Source organism: Dendropsophus ebraccatus, chromosome 2 (assembly GCF_027789765.1).
Source record: "Dendropsophus ebraccatus isolate aDenEbr1 chromosome 2, aDenEbr1.pat, whole genome shotgun sequence".
Taxonomy (NCBI): Eukaryota; Metazoa; Chordata; class Amphibia; order Anura; family Hylidae; genus Dendropsophus; species Dendropsophus ebraccatus.
Window position 1 is genome coordinate 185,238,458 of NC_091455.1, and position 21,013 is coordinate 185,259,470.

Genomic DNA, 21,013 nt, shown 5'->3' on the forward strand with positions numbered 1-21,013 from the left:
CTCATAAAACGCTAATCCAGAACCATTAGACTAGACCATTACTTCTAAATTCTATATATTCACCTTAATAACCATATTAAACCATGCAAGTGTGTAGAAGTCGACCATGAGCCACCATGGAATGGCCAGTGTTTCCATTAACTTACAACCAAATGATATGATTTCTAAGAGGGGCATTCTAATAGATATATCCATAGTAATTCTAAACTGCCAGAACCTTAGAATAAAAGGTCTATATCATAGTGTTATGATATTGTGTTCCCATGCAGGGAACTTCAACATGGGCCTATAGCGATAAAAACCGTTTATCCTCCAAATCAGGGGGATCCCAGAGGTTTAACCTACACCAACCATAATGCTATTGTCTATGATAGTGATATTGTATCCAGGATCCAATGTGCCAGTAGAGCAATAAAACCTTGATTGATTGACAAATAGCCTCTATGAAGACACCAACATGTTTCTGGTGTGGCACAGAGCTATCATAATGGGCAAAGCAATTTAAAGAAATTAAATGCTCTTACCTCCCCGGTTCCAGCGCTGGTGGCCGCATTCTGCCACTACGGTCCCCGATTCCCATGTGAAATGTGTAAGGTCCGCTCAGCCAGTCAGCGGCCGTAGTGGGGTACCGGCTGAGGGAACCTAATACATCACGACTCAGGTCCCTGCTCAAATCAGGAGCCCCCAGGGACCAGAGAAACGGTATGCGCCCACCAGTACTGGAACCGGGGTAGGTGAGAACATGTAATTTCTTTTATCCTCCCCCTTCTCAGCACTTGCTAAAAAATGAGTCTATCCGGAATTCTCCTTTAACACCCTCAGTAGGACACTGCAATCTCTAAAGAGCTGTAATACAGCACCCATAGAAGTTTTGGGGCCCTATGGGACCTTCGTATGCCCATAGATTTTGTATGGAGACTATTTTATGGTCATGCTCTATAAGAAACTAATAAATTAGGAAGGTAGTAGCACTGGTTCTAGTGATCGATATGTTATATTGTTTTATTTCTTTTTATTGTGCATCTCTAAATGTAATAATGCCCCATAAACATTCGTACAAGTCTCCGCTTTTTTGGCCTGTATTAGGCCAAGCTTTGTAATGGAAAGTTACATAATGAAAACAAATGACAGTGTGACATTTAAGACAGTCATGTATTATGTGCAGCTCCTGGGACCACAGCTATTACCGGGAATCATTACCAATTATTTACCTGGCAATCAATATTATCTATTGATAGGTTAATTTATTACAGAAATTCATGGGCTCTGTATCCAAGTTACCATCCAAACTGAGAATAAGCTTCTCGGAGTCAATTTCCTGTTAAAGAAAACAGGCTTTCTTATAATTTTATAATATAAGAAATTTTCCTCAGTACCATGGCAAAAAAGAGCAGATTATCCAGACCCGTTGTAGGTACAAAGCTTAGTGGTTTGAGTAAAGATGACTCAAAAATGATCACATAGATTTGTTTGACCAACTACTGTCTTTCCTGATCCCCCATACACATGCCAAGCCAAGCATGTGTTCTCATGGTAAAGGGCAGAACGCTTATCCAAGATCAAAAGGATCAGGCAGTTTAAAGTCAATTGCTTGATCTTGAATACACATTAGAATTAGATGGTTGGCCTATCCTGAAGAAATTAGAGGATTGGCTGACCTTAAACAGGTTTTCCAACCTAAAAAAGCGCCCAATATTGGGAGGGGGCTACTTATATTTAGCTCTTGAGCTCACTTATCCACCCTCAAAATAGGCACCAATATAGAGAGCTTTTGTAGGTCAGAAAACCCCTTTAATTTAAATTTTTTTGGGAAAATGTAAAGCGAATGTACCAGTTCAAGTAAGATTTTTTTTCCCACTAATTAACCGGTCGGCAGCGGCGGCAGCATGGAGATCCTGGTGGTGTAGTCTATTTTTGAAAACGCCGCTCAGTTCCCAACAGTTACTTCATGTGCACCGACCTGCTCTATGCACTGGAGATGGGCTGGGTGCCCCCAGTGTAATGATATCATTACACTGGCGTGCCTCCAGTGCATAGAGCAGACCAATGCACATAAAGAAACTGGTGCTGATCGCGGGAACCGGAATTGGAAAAATGGGCCCCACCACTGGGACCTCCATCCAGGGCCGCCGATAGGGCAGTACATGGGGGGGGACCCGCCGGGCCCGCCGCCCCCCGTCCGCTATGCTAGGGGGGCCCGCACTGCCCCCCTTGCCACTTGTTTTTGAGCATCCCAAGAAGCTGCGGCCGCGCAGCTTCTCGGGATGCACTGATCGCTTCGATGTTCCGCCCGCACAGTGAGCGGGCGGAACATTAAAGCGATCAGAATACAGGAGCAGGACCTGTCAGCGTCCTCCTCCTGTATTCCCTCTCATAGACTGCTGGCACTTCATATCAGCAGCCTATGGGAGGCCGGGACGTGACCCCTCCGGCAGGCGTGATGATGTGATGTCATCACGCCTGCCGGAAGTCCTGTCCCTGCGGCTCGCAAGATGGAGCCAGAAGAGGAGGAAGAGCTGCTGCCTGCAGCCACAGCGCGGATTAGGTGAGTATGATGTTTGGTTTTTTAGGGGCACCTCTGCGGGCATTATTAGTTCATGGGGGCACCTCTGGGGGCATTATTAGTGTATGGGGGCACCTCTGGGGGCATTATTAGTGTATGGGGGCACCTCTGGGGGCATTATTATTTCATGGGGGCACCTCTGGGGGCATTATTAGTATATGGGGGCACCTCTGGGGGCATTATTAGCTCATGGGGGCACCTCTGGGGGCATTATTAGTATATGGGGGCACCTCTGGGGGCATTATTAGTATATGGGGGCACCTCTGGGGGCATTATTAGTTCATGGGGGCACCTCTGGGGGCATTATTAACTCATAAGGGCATCTCTGGGGGCATTATTAATGTATAGGGGGAACCTCTGGGGGCATTATTAGTTCATGGGGGCCACCTCTGGGGGCATTATTAGTTCATGGGGGCACCTCTGGGGGCATTATTAGCTCATGGGGGCATCTCTGGGGGCATTATTAGCTCATGGGGCACCTCTGGGGGCATTATTAGCTCATGGGGGCACAGCAGGGGATCCTACATACAGGGGGCACATCAGGGGATCCTACATACAGGGGGCATCCCACACAGCGCAGTTACTATGGGAGCCTACAGGAGGAAGAAAGGAAAGGAAGTTGCTAGAAATGTGCGGAGCCTAAATTGTTTGTCTCGCAGGTTCTGAAAAGATGAAACATATCTGGAAGGAATCATCATAGAGGTCTGGGCCGGATGGAGAGGAAAAGGGAAAGTGACGCCTCAGATCAAAGAAGACGTCACCTGTGAGTCCCTGTATGACACTTCTCTTATTTTGTAGAACATCATTTAGTAGGGGTGCCCCGAGATATCACTGTTATCTGTGCTGTTACATGGGACTGCAGGTGACATCTACTACATTATCTGTACTCAGAGATATCACTGTGTTATCTGTGGTGTTACATAGGACTGCAAGGGACATCTACTACATTATCTGTACTCAGAGATATCACTGTGTTATCTGTGCTGTTACATAGGACTGCAGGTGACATCTACTACATGATCTATACTCAGAGATATCACTGTGTTATGTGGTGTTACATAGGACTGCAGGTGATATCAGGTGATTTCTCCAGGTTGCAGAAGTTCAAACTTCATTGTGCCCTGCTGACAGTTTATGATGAGAGTTGTAGTTTTTCAGCTGGAGAGTCAAAGATTGGCATACAATGATTAGACAATGACACAGTACAGTCCATTAATTATAGGGGGCAGTAGTGCAGTACATGAGGTGGAGGCAGTGGCAGTGCATTAGAACATGGTGGCACATTAGAGTAATTGGATATAACGTTAGATATGACTTTGCCTGATCGGGTGAGATGGGGGGGCCCAAGCTAACATTTTGCACCAGGGCCCATCAGCCTTTAGCTACGCCCCTGGGTACAGCTGTCAGGGGCCCGAGCTCAAACAAGGATCCAGGTTGGCCCGGCCATCCAGCCTCCCTGCATACAGGCTCCTGACAGCTGTACCGCACAGGCAGGAAGCAGTAGAAACACAGGGCCCCCTCCCCCGCCCCTCACTATCTCCTCTTCCTGCTTTCACTTGTGCTGGGATGTCGGAGAAGGAGGGGGAGGGGCGGGGAGCCGCTGTGTGAGGAGCGAGACTGCAGCACCTGGGACCTGGAGCTTCCCTGGTCAGAGTAAGTGTGTGTCTGTGTGTTTATATATACATGTGTGCTGGTGTCTGTGTGTTTATATATACATGTGTGCTGGTGTCTGTATACACGTGTGCTGGTGTCTGTATGTGTGTATACATGTGTGCTGGTGTCTGTATGTGTGTATACATGTGTGCTGGTGTCTGTATATGTGTATACATGTGTGCTGGTGTCTGTATACATGTGTGCTGGTGTCTGTATTCATGTGTGCTGGTGTCTGTATACATGTGTGCTGGTGTCTGTATGTGTGTATACATGTGTGCTGGTGTCTGTATACATGTGTGCTGGTGTCTGTATGTCTGTATACATGTGTGCTGGTGTCTGTATGTGTGTATACATGTGTGCTGGTGTCTGTATACATGTGTGCTGGTGTCTGTATGTGTGTATACATGTGTGCTGGTGTCTGTATGTGTGTATATATGTGTGCTGGTGTCTGTATGTCTGTATACATGTGTGCTGGTGTCTGTATGTGTGTATACATGTGTGCTGGTGTCTGTATACATGTGTGCTGGTGTCTGTATACATGTGTGCTGGTGTCTGTATACATGTGTGCTGGTGTCTGTATGTGTGTATGCATGTGTGCTGGTGTCTGTATGTGTGTATACATGTGTGCTGGTGTCTGTATACATGTGTGCTGGTGTCTGTATGTGTGTATACATGTGTGTTGGTGTCTGTATACATGTGTGCTGGTGTCTGTATGTGTGTATACATGTGTGCCGGTGTCTGTATACATGTGTGCTGGTGTCTGTATGTCTATATACATGTGTGCTGGTGTCTGTATGTATGTGTGTATACATGTGTGCTGGTGTCTGTATACATGTGTGCTGGTGTCTGTATACATGTGTGCTGGTGTCTGTATGTCTGTATACATGTGTGCTGGTGTCTGTATACATGTGTGCTGGTGTCTGTATACATGTGTGCTGGTGTCTGTGTGTGAGATCAATTCTAGAGAACTGGCTCATATACCCCATTTTCCCCAGTGGCTTAAAATGTAACCTCTGTCCATCAGCCTTTAGCTACGCCCCTGGGTACAGCTGTCAGGGGCCCGAGCTCAAACAAGGATCCAGGTTGGCCCGGCCATCCAGCCTCCCTGCATACAGGCTCCTGACAGCTGTACCGCACAGGCAGGAAGCATTAGAAACACAGGGCCCCCTCCCCCGCCCCTCACTATCTCCTCTTCCTGCTTTCACTTGTGCTGGGATGTCGGAGAAGGAGGGGGAGGGGCGGGGAGCCGCTGTGTGAGGAGCGGGACTGCAGCACCTGGGACCTGGAGCTTCCCTGGTCAGAGTAAGTGTGTGTCTGTGTGTTTATATATACATGTGTGCTGGTGTCTGTGTGTTTATATATACATGTGTGCTGGTGTCTGTATACACGTGTGCTGGTGTCTGTATGTGTGTATACATGTGTGCTGGTGTCTGTATATGTGTATACATGTGTGCTGGTGTCTGTACACATGTGTGCTGGTGTCTGTATTCATGTGTGCTGGTGTCTGTATACATGTGTGCTGGTGTCTGTATGTGTGTATACATGTGTGCTGGTGTCTGTATACATGTGTGCTGGTGTCTGTATGTCTGTATACATGTGTGCTGGTGTCTGTATGTCTGTATACATGTGTGCTGGTGTCTGTATACATGTGTGCTGGTGTCTGTATGTGTGTATACATGTGTGCTGGTGTCTGTATGTGTGTATATATGTGTGCTGGTGTCTGTATGTCTGTATACATGTGTGCTGGTGTCTGTATGTGTGTATACATGTGTGCTGGTGTCTGTATGTGTGTATACATGTGTGCTGGTGTCTGTATACATGTGTGCTGGTGTCTGTATACATGTGTGCTGGTGTCTGTATGTGTGTATGCATGTGTGCTGGTGTCTGTATGTGTGTATACATGTGTGCTGGTGTCTGTATACATGTGTGCTGGTGTCTGTATGTGTGTATACATGTGTGTTGGTGTCTGTATACATGTGTGCTGGTGTCTGTATGTGTGTATACATGTGTGCCGGTGTCTGTATACATGTGTGCTGGTGTCTGTATGTCTATATACATGTGTGCTGGTGTCTGTATGTATGTGTGTATACATGTGTGCTGGTGTCTGTATACATGTGTGCTGGTGTCTGTATGTCTGTATACATGTGTGCTGGTGTCTGTATACATGTGTGCTGGTGTCTGTATACATGTGTGCTGGTGTCTGTGTGTGAGATCAATTCTAGAGAACTGGCTCATATACCCCATTTTCCCCAGTGGCTTAAAATGTAACCTCTGTTATACAGTTATAAAATTGTAGAACCTAAATGTGAACAAGGTGCAATTCAAATAGACACTTACTTGTATAGCTGTCTCTTGTGCTCTGTATGCAGTGCATTATATTCACCCTTGCAACGTACAATTTATAGCGTGTCTACAAGCCTAGCGGGGCTCATTATGATGGAGACTAAAACTTATACAAGAGTGGGGTAGGGGTTCCCCTGTATTCAGAATGCTGTTGAGTGCTAGGCAATGCCCCATTTGGGGTTATTGAATTTCGAGGGTCTATGCAGCAGGATAAAGACACCTCTGCTGCACAAACAGGATCTCCTAGAAAGCGTTCTCACCGCCATGTATTCGCTTTTACTGTCTCGGGTGAGCTAAACTAGTCTGCCTGGGGGGGGGGGGTGATTTGTATATGCTCACTAACATGGAACAGCCTCATTATATTAGCCTTATCAACATATTCTATGTTAATGAGCATACCGGGGGGGGGGGGGGGGATATTGGTGAACATATACAAATCACACAGCCCCCCAGACCCTCGAAATTCAATAACCCCAAACGGGGCATTGCCTAGTACTCAACAGCATTCTGAATGCAGGGGAACCCCTACCCCATGCAGGAATACTTGTATAAGTTTTAGTCTCCATCATAATGAGCCCCGCTGGGCTTGTAGACACGCTATAAATTGTACGTTGCAAGGGTGAATATAATGCACTGCATACAGAGCACAAGAGGCAGCTATACAAGTAAGTGTCTGTATGGTGACATTTAGGCTATGTTCACACTACGTACATTTCAGGCACTATTTGGTCCGCAAGTCAGGTCCTCATAGCAACCAAAACCAGGAGTGGATTGAAAACACAGAAAGGCTCTGTCCACACAATGGTGAAATTGAGTGGATGGCCGCCATATAACGGTAAATAACTGCCATTATTTCAATATAACAGCCGTTGTTTTAAAATAACAGCAAATATTTGCCATTAAATGACGGCCATCCACTCAATTACAACATTATGTGAACAGAGCCTTTCTGTGTTTTCAATCCACTCCTGGGTTTTGGTTGCTATACAGCCTCAAAAATACAGCCTCAAATATACGTAGTGTGAACCCAGCCTTAAATTGCACCTTGTTCACATTTAGTTTCTACAATTTTATAACTGTATAACAGAGGTTACGTTTTAAGCCACTGGGGAAAATGGGGTATATGAGCCAGTTCTCTAGAATTGATCTGAACCAAAATATACCTCCCAGCAAGGCGTGGGTCGAACACACAATTTTTTTTAAAATTAATGTGGGGGGCCCAGACACTTTGGTTGTATGGGGCTCCGAAATTCCTGATGGCGGCCCTGCCTCCATCTATGGGGGGAGGGGGGGGGGAGAATCACTACTCATTACACAAGGGGCGCCTCCAGTGCATAGAGTGGGCCGGTGCACACAAAGAAACCGGTCCATTCCCTTTAGCCCTCTTGTATACACTATAAAATATATATATATAGAACAAGAAAGTCCTGCAGCACTCCTCAAATGTATGATACAGATGGGTGCCAGGTGGTTAGCACAAGGAACCAACAGTGCTTGGAGTATATAAAAGTAGAAAACGGCACCACTCCGAGTAAAGTAAAAAAAAAATACAGTGTTTATTCCGCCCAAAACTTGCGACATTTCGCTCCCTCACTGAGAGCTTTTTCAAGCAGTGCTTGAAAAAGCTCTCAGTGAGGGAGCGAAACGTCGCAAGTTTTGGGTGGAATAAACACCATATTTTTTTTAATTTACTCGGAGTGCTGCGGTTTTCTACTTTTATATATATATATATATATATATATATATATATATATATACATACAGTATATATATATATATATATATATATATACGATAAGGTAAAAAGAACTAGAGTTAAAGGGGTAGTGCGGCGGTAAAGAATTATTCACAGACTAACACACATTACAAAGTTATACAACTTTGTAATGTATGTTATGTCTGTGAATGGCCCCCTTCCCCGTGTCCCACCACCCCCACCCGTGTACCCGGAAGTGTGGTGCACTATACTCACCTGTCACGTGCCGACACCTGTCTCCCATCTTCAACGAGTGACGTCTTCTTCGGGCGGACGGTGAACAGCTCCGACTGTCCCGAATGCAGCATCATCCGATGCTCAGCCGCGATTGTCTGAGCATAACTGTGCTCAGCCAATCGCGGCTGAGCACAGTTGTGACGCGGCAGAGGGGGGACGGGCGGCAGCGACTGGGCCGTCTGTCCAAAGATGACGTTTGGCACAAGATGGCGGACGGCCCTCGACACGGATCAGGTAATGTATAATGTACCACACTTCCAGGTACACGGGTGGGGGTGGTGGGACACGGGGAACGGGGTGATTCACAGACCTAACATACATTACAAAGTTGTATAACTTTGTAGTGTGTGTTATTCTGTGAATAATTTCTGAGCGCCGCACTACCCCTTTAATTGTGTATAGGAAGCTAAGACTCTCCTAGAACCATTTTTTTTTTTCAATTAAAAAGGAAATTGAGATAACCGGGATATTACCAGAATGAGTAAGATTATCGCCAGGACAATCCTTATTGACTATCAATCCTCTAAGGATACGTGTTGCCATTACACTATATAACATTAGTTCTCAATGAACTGACTTTCCGCTAGGCTTGAGCCACTAATAAGTTTTCAGAATACTTTAAACTCCCTTTGGACAGTCAGTCGCCAAATATTTTTAGTTTGTGATCTACGTTTTAGTATGATAGATAGTGTTTAGATAGATATTGAGAGAGAAGGAGTCTATGATGAGCATATGCTATGATAAGAAACACATGGATGTTACCCAAGTACAGTGGTAGGGAATCTTCCCCCCTCCAACTGTTGCAAAGCTACAATACCCATCATGTCTGTGCAGCCAAAGCCAAGTCTCTGGTTGTGCAGGCATGGAGGGTAGTGGTAGTTTTGTAACAGCTGGAGTGTCGAAGGGTTGCCAACACTGCTCTAGTATTAGTGAGTTTTTCTTTATATATATAAATATATATATATATATATTTGCACATATAAAAAAACAAATTTGCTCAGCCACAAGCAGACATTCGCACACCTATAGGTAGATGGTGATGGTGCTTTCTAACCCCTATCTGGCAATGTGATTAGTTACACTATAGGAAACCATCTAAATCCTAGTAGTAGTAGAAAAAAAGAAACTTTCCCCAAGTGCACAGTTTTCCGTGATCTGTTACACTGCGCTGTTTAACACAAGATCTATGGGTTGTCTATTTCCTTAGTAACGTCCCTGAAGGTAAAATGGACGTACTTCTATTGAGCGGTGATCAGATTCACTCCGCTACATGTACACGTCTGCCGCATAACCACAAATATATTACAAACCCGCTATTGCAGTGTGCCAACCAAATTTTCTAAATGACCTTCCTTCCTCTGTTTCTCCGTATACTTAGTTTGATGGAAACCCTCTAGCAATGGCAGACAGACACCTGTAGGTGAATACGACAGCATCAATCTCTTCTACCTAAATTGAGAAATGCATCTACATGACACATTGAGGCCTATAAATAAAAAAACCTGCAGCACTTAAAATAATCAATCCCTTTATGTGGTACATCTCGGGGCTATTGATCAAGGCAGAAAGAGGAACTGTTCGGAGAGTGCTTTTATGTAGATGTTAATGTCTTCCAAATGAATAACAATAAGGTGAGGGGTAAACAAATAGAGGCCCGAGTTAATTATCCGGGTGATAAAAGTTTATTTTAGTTTTTAACCTCGGGCGTTATGAGCAAGGTTAGTCAACCCCTGTGGATAAAGGATTATTATACAGCATAAAGGAGGGGCGCTGAAACGTAGGAGACAAGAAAGACAAAAACGTTTTATAGTATAAACACAAAATTGGATAAGATAACATTAATCTGTGGATATGAGTTGTTATCTTCAACTTCCAACCTTCAGGATGGATGTACTAGGGACCATGTTAGTTCCTCTGCCAGCCTGGTTCCTGCTGCCTACCTTTTGGTGTTTGCTACATTTATTCAGAATTTGTGGGAGAATTATTGTTAAAGGTGAACTCCTGGGAAAAAAATTATTTTAACTCAACTGGTGTCAAAAATATATTCTTTCCAGTCTGACACAGTGCTCTCTGCTGCCACCTCTGTCCATAAAAGGAACTGTTCAGAGCAGTAGCAAATCCCCATAGTAAACCTCTCCTGCTTTGGACAGTTTCTGTCATGGACAGAGGTGGCAGCAGAGAGCACTGTATCAGTCTGGAAATGCTATTCATTGAATAGAGGACGCAGAGAACCTGTCAGTTCACACAATGGAGCTTCATTGTTTGCAGCGGCAAACTTGGGTGCGGGCGCACACGGATGCGCCTGCATCCGACTTCACCAGCAGTGAAGTTCATTCGGCCGGTACTGCAGTACCAGCCGGGATGATCTTCTCTGATAGCGGCCGGTGTCTTACGCCATGTGAACATGGCCAAAGGGTGTGGTCAATTCCTCCCATTGCCGCCCTGCTCCTGAAATCTCCTCCAGTTTATACTTATGCAAATAATATGTTACAATGTGCACGCTGGCACCAATCAGGTGATATGGAAATCTGAATTGAGTAGTTATAGTGCCACATTCACTTTAAAGTGTACCTGTCGTTTTAACTTTCAAAATCTAAATCAACAGTAGATGTGATATGATGCAAGTTTGCAATATACATTCATTATTTTTTGTTATCATGCTATAAAACAAAGCTGTACTTACCAGAAATCCAGGTCCAGTCTCCTGAAGGCAGATTTTCTGACTTGTGCTGGTTGAAAAAAACTGACTAAACACAGGAATTCCAGCCAGTCCAGAGAGTCACGTCTTAATGTGTCCATCAGTCACATGACTGCAGTCTCTCTGTGAGCGCTCAGATGGCCTGGGATACACTGGACTTCCTTATTTCTGACTGTTTCCTGTTTTTTTGAGAAAAAAAATTGTCAGAAAACAGGAAGTGTCGTGTTCTCCATGATAACTAAAAAATAAACAATGAATGTAAATTGCAAACTTGCTTTATATCACATCTACTGTTGATTTAGATTTTGAAAGTTATAACGACAGGTAGACTTTTAGCCTATTAAAAGTGTAAATTACATAGCACAAAGTTGTGGCTATAGGCAGGATGCTTCAGAATTTGACATTAATAAAACCTATACAATTGAAAAGCAAAGTTACTACTGTCCTTGGTAGAAGAATATGTATGTGAATAAGAAAACAAGTTTTCATTGTCCTGAAAGTCCTTGCATACAAAACGCAGGAACTATGATAAATGCGTCCAAAGCTTTGCCTATTGTAACAAGACGTGAATGCGCAGACCTATCATACTATATCAACGCATCTAAGCCACAAATCTCTCCATACCTTTGGTAAAATCTTTATGAGGTCTTAGGCTACACTGACAAACTATGCTGTCACGATGAAAAGCTGTACGAGGCTGCCGAATGCTTATTCTCTGACAATACAACAGAAGCCCCTGGGAATATGTAGCAAACGTTGCAAAACATGTTTTATTTTTAAATTGCCCCAGGAACAAGTTTGTTTCCACGTCGTAGATGTATAAAGCATCGCCATCTCCATGCAATATAGAAATATAGTGTCGGAAATAGACATACAGCCAAAATAAGGGCAAAGTTGTCACCTCCTAGTGGTAAAATTACTATGTTTGGGAAGAAAGTGCACGTTATGTTGCCCAGGATCCATGGTAATGATGTTCATATGGAAATCATAGTAAGAACCTTTAAGGGGTACTCCAGCAAAATAAAATTTCAAATCAATTGATGTCAGAAAGTGCCAGAGATTTGTAATTTACTTCTATCAAAAAATCTCAAGTCTTCCAGTACTTATTAGATGCTGTATGTCCTGCAAGTGATGTATTATTTTCAGTCTGACATGGTGCTCTCTGCTGCCACCTCTGTCCATGTCATGAACTGTCCAGAGCGGTAGCAAATCCCCATAGAAAACCTCTCCTGATCTCCAGACTGGAAAGAATACACCAATTCTAGCAGGACGTACAGCAGAAGACTTGAGATTTTTTAGTAGAAGTAAATTACAAATCTCTTTTGTAAAAGTTAAATTGAGAATACATTTTTTTGCTGGAGTACCCCTTTAAAACATCCAGGACCAATACGAGTCAAGGTGCAGTTCTTTAGACAAGTAGATAAAGGTGATTTTCAGGAAAACCTATTCACAGTCAGGATAGGCCATCAACAGTTGCACAGAAAACCCCTTTAATAGGCACTATAACACCTAAGTAAATTGGCAGAGAGAGCGGGCTTCATTTAGCATCACTACTATTGCAATGACGAAGCGAGCGTCCATTTCCTTCAGCCGACAAAAATTTAATTCAGGACGATGTGACTTGACTAGTGATGAGTGAAGATCCCGATGTTCGGTTTGGATTCCGAACACGAACATAAAGAAAAAAAATTATCGTGATCGGTTTGCTTTTGTGTTTGCCGAACATTCACAAACAAATAACAAAGTACTGTAGAAGCGTATGTTTCAGTCTACGCACAGGTGTACAGATTACCAGGTGCACAGGCACGTACATCGCAAGAAAAATGTTTGCATGTTCAAATGTGTTTGAACGAGTGTTTACGAACAAGTTTGCTCCTCACTAGACTTGCTAGGCATGCTTGAGTTGCACTCATCTCTAATCTTTTGTGCTGGGAGGTTTTGTCAAAAAGGCTAGGAAACCCCATTAAATTCCTGTAAGAACTATGTTATTGTAGGAAAATCCACAGGTTGCTAATTCCACAACAACCACAGATTGGTGACAGCAGCATGGATGCAGCAGTGGAGCAGTCATTAACGTATCCAAGGATCACCAGGATGCGACTGGCCAGAGGATTAGTTGGAAGCATAGTCAGCAGTGAAGCCAAGGCTTAGAGATAAGGGGGAAGATTTATCAAACATGGTGTAAAGTAAAACTGGCTCAGTTGCCCCTAGCAACCAATCAGATTCCACCTTTCATTTTTCAAAGATTCTGCGAGGAATGAAAGGTGGAATCTGATTGGTAGAGATGAGCGAATCTCGAGCATGCTCGAGTCCATCCGAACCCAATAGTTCAGCATTTGATTAGCGGTGGCTGCTGAAGTTGGATAAAGCCCTAAGACTATGTGGAAAACATGGATATAGTCATTGGCTGTATCCATGTTTTCCAGACAACCTTAAAGCTTTATCCAACTTCAGCAGCCCCAGCTAATCAATTGCCGAACACTCGGGTTCAGATGGACTCGAGCATGCTTGAGGTTTGCTCATCTCTAGTTGCTAGGGGCAACTGAGCTAGTTTCATTTTACACCATGTTTGATAAATCTCCCCCAAAAAGTGTACAAACAAGTACCAAGCAGACAATTTAAAGGCCAGGACAGGAGCATAGTCAAAAACAAGGCTGAGGTAACAATCTGGAGCAGTTTCAGGAAGCAAATGTAAAGGGGTACACCAGCGTGGGGGCACTTTTGCGCTGGGACCGGGGACGAGGTGGCCAAAGGAAAAGACATCCACTCACCTCTCCGGTTCCAGCGATGCGGGACCCGCCGCTGGAACCAGGGAGGTGAGTGGACGTCTTTTCCCTTGGCCACCTCGTCCCCGGTCCCAGCGCAAAAGTGCCCCCACGCTGGAGTACCCCTTAATGGTAAAAACACATGAACAAGAGCCAGAAAAAGAGACAGCGTTTAGCGGGAAGACGCATCAGAACATTACACCTCTTAAAGCGACTGTGTATCCACCAACCTACTCCCACAAACCGCTGGTACCGTCTGATTGATGAGAGTAAATCCTTACCGGTTGTGTCTTTTAAAATGCGCCCGGTGCCTAAGAGCAAAAAATTATCTTTTAATCTGCAGCACTGTGTTATACTGGTGTGGCCTGGAGTGTCTGAGCCCCTGGTCTGCGACACCTCTTTCTTCCTCCCCACCCTCCTCACCATTAAGAACACCCCTAGACAGGATTTCTATTCACACTTGTCTGAACAGTGCATATGTGCCACACTTTATCTTCCCTGAGGCACAGCATTATCACCCCGTGTAGCATGTCCATTTTGCCTAGGACTGGGACACAGCATCGAATGGCCTGCAGGCTGTAGTAAGACAGGTGCTGGAGCAGGGGCGTAACTATGATTCAGGGGGGCCCCGTAGTAAAATACAGTATGGGCCCCGTGAATCCTAGTGGCTAAGGGGTGCTGTATGCCCCCCTCCCCCCGGATGGCAGGGCTCATTTGGGGGGGCTCTCACAGCACCAGCTAAACCCCCCAATCCCCCCCCCCCGATATGCCACGGCTCTTTATAGCGGCTCTCACAGCTAGGGGACTGCGATCAAGAAACACCCTCCCCCCCAGGATGACGGGGGGTGAGGATAGGGCTGGGATGCTGTGAAAGCCCCGGGGGGGGGGGGGGCGTTGCTCTGGTTATACCATGTGGGCAGGCCACTGTCAGCCAGGGGGCCCTTCTGCCGCATGGGCCCCATAGCAGCAGTGTGGCGTGCCTCCATGGTAGCTACGCCATTGTGCTGTAGGGAGAGGAAGACCTCTGAGAGAGACAGACTTTATAGTATTGGAAAGTCATGTGTCATTTAGTGCTTTCCCCTAGGTTCAGTTCACATCAGCGCCATGGCTTTACTTCTTAATGAAGCCATGACACATTGACAGATCTGTTTTCAAACAGATCCTAATGAATCCTGTTAAATCCCATTAACATGTAATAGGTCTTGTAGGTCTCGTCAGTGACTATAAAGATGCTGCAGACTATGCAATTGTTCTTCTGAAAAAAACAGACGAACCCCAATAGAATGAAAGGCGGCATTAGTGTGAACAGAATTATACGTCATCGTCCATGTCCCTGGATGAGCAATAAGCCAATCTCCTAGGCATGGACCAGTGCCGAGTTCAGTCTTAAAGTATCATATATATTAAGTAAGAAGACGTACAGATTTGCTTGATAAAAAAAGTTTAGGACCTCTTTAATAATGCAAATAATAATGAAAATACATAAAGGGAACGGAAGCCAGCTCCTTAGTTCATGATTTCCTAGCTCCAGATTTATACGGCCATTCCATAAATCTGACTTTGAGCCCATCTAGTAGATAAGTCAATGACTGAATCGCCTTCTTTTCAGTTTAATCTAATACTTCAGCATCAACACTTTGTCCTACGGCTCCAAGCTAAAAACTTCTCTGCCAAGATAACATAGATTTATGGCAACTCAAGAGATATCGGTTTGTTCACCGTTGCCCATAGACAACCCATCCATCTTACCGACCACGAGAACCCTAAGAGGCTACATGCTGGACATTCATCTGATTACATGAGATGTGATATGGGTGGAACGCCCCGAGAAGCTAATGACTTGCTCCTGTGTCAGGAGAGAGACGTGGCCCTATCCATCCACTCCCATCAGATATAGAGGCAGCCAGGTACAATACAGATGACTTGTTCTTCCACTGTATATAGTGTGGACTCCATCTATAATTTGTTATATAACCCTTGTGGACAGTTCCATAGAACTAGAGGTCTAGACACGACACCATCCAACGTTCAGTGAGTTTTCAACTCTTTAACTCTCGGACAAGACAGTCTCGAAAAAAAAAAAAATTCTGACAGGTCTAATGCAGTGAATGGCGGCTTCCCCCAGGCCCTAACCTTTAAATGGATTGTTAGCAGGTCAACATAAAATGCTCTCTTGTAAATGGGCTTTCTTGAAACAAATTAAAGCTCTTCTTAGCTGAAGGATCTTTACGATATTACTAAGCAAATCACGAGGCAGACGCTTGTCATCCAAAGAAGCGATTGAAGTAATGAATTTATTAATCCCCCGTCTCTATACATATAGAATAAAATGCAAATGGCCTCTATTCTTTATCAATTGATGAAGGCAATAGGGAGAAATTATATAAAAGGAAACCATAGCTATAATCTATTGTCTTTTTGCATATCATATTAGGTTTCTACTTAGTTACAATCCATTTCCTTTGCAGCTTTAGATATCATTTAATAAAGAAGACCAGTGACGTCTGGAAAAAAAAAAACTTTAGGTGTCTTCATCCAAGTCTAGCCGACACTCCAATGATTCATGCGGCTGTCAATGGGTAGCACGCTCTGGTTCACATCTCATTGACAACAGAGTAATGCTGACTGTTCCCTTGATAGTCCATAGGCTTATGTGGTTGTGATGACCTAAGATAGTGGATCCACTAGGCAACCACAATCAAGGGTGTAAGCCGCACCAGGGAGCTGAGTCTAGGGGGCTGCTGGTTTTCACTGCAGACTTAACAGTGGGCAATGTTCTATACATATTCCAGTTGGAAATGGATTTTGTATTCTTAAAGGGATTCTTTGGTAATTTTTTTTTTTTTTTTTCAAATTAACTGACAGACTTGACTTCTGGTCTCTTACTGAGTGTGAACACAGCCTTAAGGATATTGCATTATTGCACTGCATTGAGCTAGTAGATAAACAGCTTCTTCAGTCAGACATTTTGAGATTAAAATTAATATTCATTGTACAATTCATGCACATTCATCGAGAAATTTACCAGAACGGCTGCAAGAGACTGTGGAGTGTGGAGTAGTTGTCCGTCACTACCAGTCAGACTCATTTTTCAGAAACCCTATTAGTATTGAAATGCAATCTGATCACCATGGGCAACAACGCTGCTTTGCCTTTCCACCAGTTTTGATGAATTGCTACGACTATGTGAGGCCCTGTTCACATCTGCTTCCTGATTTCCATCTAACACAAACCACAATACTTTGCCCTTTGTGATCCGGACCATTGTTTTCCACTCCGGGGTTACAAGCAAACAATCATATCAGATATTCTGGGGATACATTCATACTGATTATAGATAGTTTTATGGTATATATCCTTGTACTCCTTGCTGCTATTCTGTATACATTATGCTATGGTATTGGAGGAATCATCACAGATCCCAGGTGGATATGGTTTACATAGAATAGTAAATTTTTGCTGTACTTAGCTTACAAAGGATTATTTAGAACTGGGCAGCAATGTAATATATATTATATTCTATTACAATCTGATATTGATGATCTATCCTAAAGAAAGGCTATGAATATTTAAAGGGGAACTCCACAGAACAAAAAATGTTAAAAATGTATACAGATATGTAACATACTTCTATATAAAAAGGTTAGGTTCTCCAGTACTTATCAGCTGCCGTATGTCCTGCAGGAAGTGGTGTATTCCCTGCTGTCTGACACATTGCTCTCTGCTGCCACCTTTGTCAATGTCAGGAACTGTCCAAAGCAGGAGAGGTTTCCTATGGGAATTTGCACCTGCTTTGGACAGAGGTGTCAACAGAGAGCACTGTGTCAGACTGGAAAGAATATGCCTCTTCCTGCAGGGCATACATCAACTGATAAATACTGGAAGACATGAGTTTTATTTTATCTTTTTAAATAAACGTAATGTACAAATCTGTATATTTTATTTGACAATAATATTTTTTTTTCTCTGTGGTACCCCTTTAAGTCCCCATACCTTCCAAGTATTTGTGAGAGTGTTCAGCTCTGAAGGCTTCAAACTGTGAATGCAGCTCTGGGCTATGTTCACACTATGTAAGTACCATAGTAATCACAGCCGTTGTAACAACTTACGTAGTGCTGCACCTGAGGGAATCCCGGCTGGAGTGTATACAAATGGTATACACTCTGGCCAGAATCCCTATCGGCGCCGCAAAAAACTGACATGTCAGTTTTCTGCGGCCGCTTTTCATTGAATGGATTCAGCGCCACTAAAGATCATCCGTCTGGTACTGCAGTACCGGCTGGATGATCTTTTCTGACACCGGCAGTTCCATGACCCGGTCAGGTCACGAAACGGCCGTTCTCTTATACGCTGGGTTCACACTACGTATATTTCAGTCAGTATTGTGGTCCTCATATTGCAACCAAAACCAGGAGTGGATTAAAAACACAGAAAGGATCTGTTCACACAATGTTGAAATTGAGTGGATGGCCGCCATATAACAGTAAATAACGGCCATTATTTCAATACAACAGCCGTTGTTCTAAAATAACAGCAAATATTTGCCATTATATGGCGGCCATCCACTCAATTTCAACATTGTGTGAAGAGATCCTTTCTGTGTTTTTAATCCACTTCTGGTTTTGGTTGCAATACTGACTGAAATATACTGACTGAAATATACGTAGTGTGAACCCAGCATTGAGTGTGAACATGGCCCTGAGCTATATTGCAATCTGTAACTGGATCAGTATAATATGTATTATTATAAATATTTACAAAGTAATGAATATTATATAGAGTAATCCTGTATCTAAGTGATAAAATGGTGTTCAAGAATGAGCATACACTCACGCTACGGAGACCGGAGCAGCAAAGGTGGGTAAAATTCTATTATCTTACAATATATAGGCGTTTTCAACTAAAATAACTCATCCCATTTGATAAAAATTATAGCTGACAAAGTGGGTATAAAAGAATAAATCAGATCTTATAGACTTACAATACAATAGACAGGCCAGCTCCGAGGAGCCTCCGGCCACTGCAGGTCAGCTGCTCTATTTATGGCCGTTCTACCGTTCCCTAACGTAACGTAACAACGTCTGATTTATTCTACACATTCACATAGTTTAGCCGGAATAAACCCTACTATCTGACCACTAAGATGTCTCTTGTTCTTTATTTCCAGATTTTTATATTTGAAAATAACATCTTTTATAAAATGAATGCCGACAGCCGCCCCATCCGCTTGGTCTCCACTGGGAAAGAAGGAGTCATTTTTAACGGCCTGAGTGACTGGCTTTATGAAGGTAGGACGAATTGCATTGGAAAAAAAAGAATAGAGCGGCGTGAATGATAGCTGACATTTTACTGTAATAAAACCATACATTAGGCCTCTATACAACAACATTAAAGTCCTTCGGCCCCTTCAGATGCCAATATCATTCCCATATGAAATGTGGCAAAGGGCATTGATAGCAATTTTTTGTGACAGATCATTGTGTCTTGTTTCTTAAATTGCATCTGCAGTCGGCTTTCAGAAAGGTATGCATCACTTTCTCTGCCTTCAACATAAATAGCCCCGGTATTTTTGATGTATGGGGCGATGTATCAAGTCTAGCAAATGTGCGCTTTACTGTAAAATTGACACGAAGTGCAGTTTGTCTCCTGGCATCGGTAGATCAACCTAGTGCATTTGCTTGCAGTTTTTTTTGCATTTGTAAACGGCTGTATGTTTTTATACAAGCAAAATGGTAAGGGTTAGTATAATGGCCTGTATATCATAGAGCACACTTCTCTTATTGAGCCACTTACTCTTTAAACACAAAATATCGCTTGTGGTTTTATTCCAGACCTGTCAGCAGGAAAAAAAAACTGGGGTGTAAAAATGATACCACAGCTTTATAAGGCTAGTCATTGTGATTCCAGATATACCTTTTTTCTCTCTATTGTTCTTTATAGCATGAAAAAAAGTATTTTTTGTTAATTTGTAAATGAAGCTCAAAAGCCCAGGGGGTGTTCCCTAGTAGGGCAAGAGACCAGGTAAGGCTGGTCCATGTCCTCTCATCGCGTAAATTATTCACCTTGCATTCCCCTAACACATTTTACTAATGGCCATTAAAGAGGACAAGGACTGGATTTGCCTGGGCTTTTTCTGTGCTTGCATACTTATCATCTGGTGTATGTCCTGCAGGAAATGTTGTTTTCTTTTCAGTCTGACACAGTGCTCTCTGCTGCCACCTCTGTCCCAGACAGGAACTGTCTAGAGCAGCGGCAAATCTCCATAGAAAACCCTCTCCTGCTCTGGACAGTTCCTGTCTCGGACAGAGGTGGCAGCAGAGAGCACTGTGTCAAACTGAAAAGAAAAAAAAACATTTCCTGCAGGACATACACCAGATGATAAGTATGAGAAGACTTCAGATTTTTAAATAGAAGTAAATTACAAATCTATATAACTTTCTGAAAGCAGTTGATTTTCGCTGGATAAACCCTTTAATACATTCACAGACATGAGGCCTTATGTCGCCTATAGTGAGATAGTAATATAATATGTGTAATGGCTTCTTTCATTGCCTTCTAAACAAAAGCATGAGATTAATCATGCCATTTTGCCATATGCATTGCTTACATCAGTGATCCCCAACCTGTGGCTTCCCAGCTGTTGGAAAACTACAACTCCTGACATCCCCCGATGCTAGCAGGGCAGCCGCGATGGGGAGGGATAGGTTAATTTGCAGCAGATGTTTTGAAGAGATGTATACAACTTAAATTCAGCTCCATACATGTCAATAGGTTTCTGCAGTGTATGCATTTATATGAATGAAACAGATGTACGAGGGGATGAACTCTATATTCCCTCCTTGGAAGCACTGTATGCTGTAATGGTTGCCTGTCACTTTGATCAAACACCTGAGACATCGCTCTGTAATAGCTTTGTTTTGACTTTTGCACTTGTGATATTTGTTGATTCGTCTTGGATATACGCTGTACATACATCAGCCCGCGATATTCAGCAGCGC

General features: G+C 43.5%; 1 protein-coding gene across 3 annotated transcripts in view; it reads left to right on the forward strand.

Annotated features, from left to right (window-relative positions):
- Positions 1-21,013, forward strand: part of DPP6 (dipeptidyl peptidase like 6) — a 1,116,244-nt gene that overhangs the window by 991,570 nt on the left and 103,661 nt on the right. For all 3 annotated transcript variants that reach the window (XM_069958878.1, XM_069958876.1, XM_069958877.1), the window contains one exon: positions 19,183-19,303. In XM_069958878.1, the coding sequence (XP_069814979.1) occupies positions 19,183-19,303 (121 nt within the window). The remainder of the gene's footprint in view (positions 1-19,182; positions 19,304-21,013) is intronic.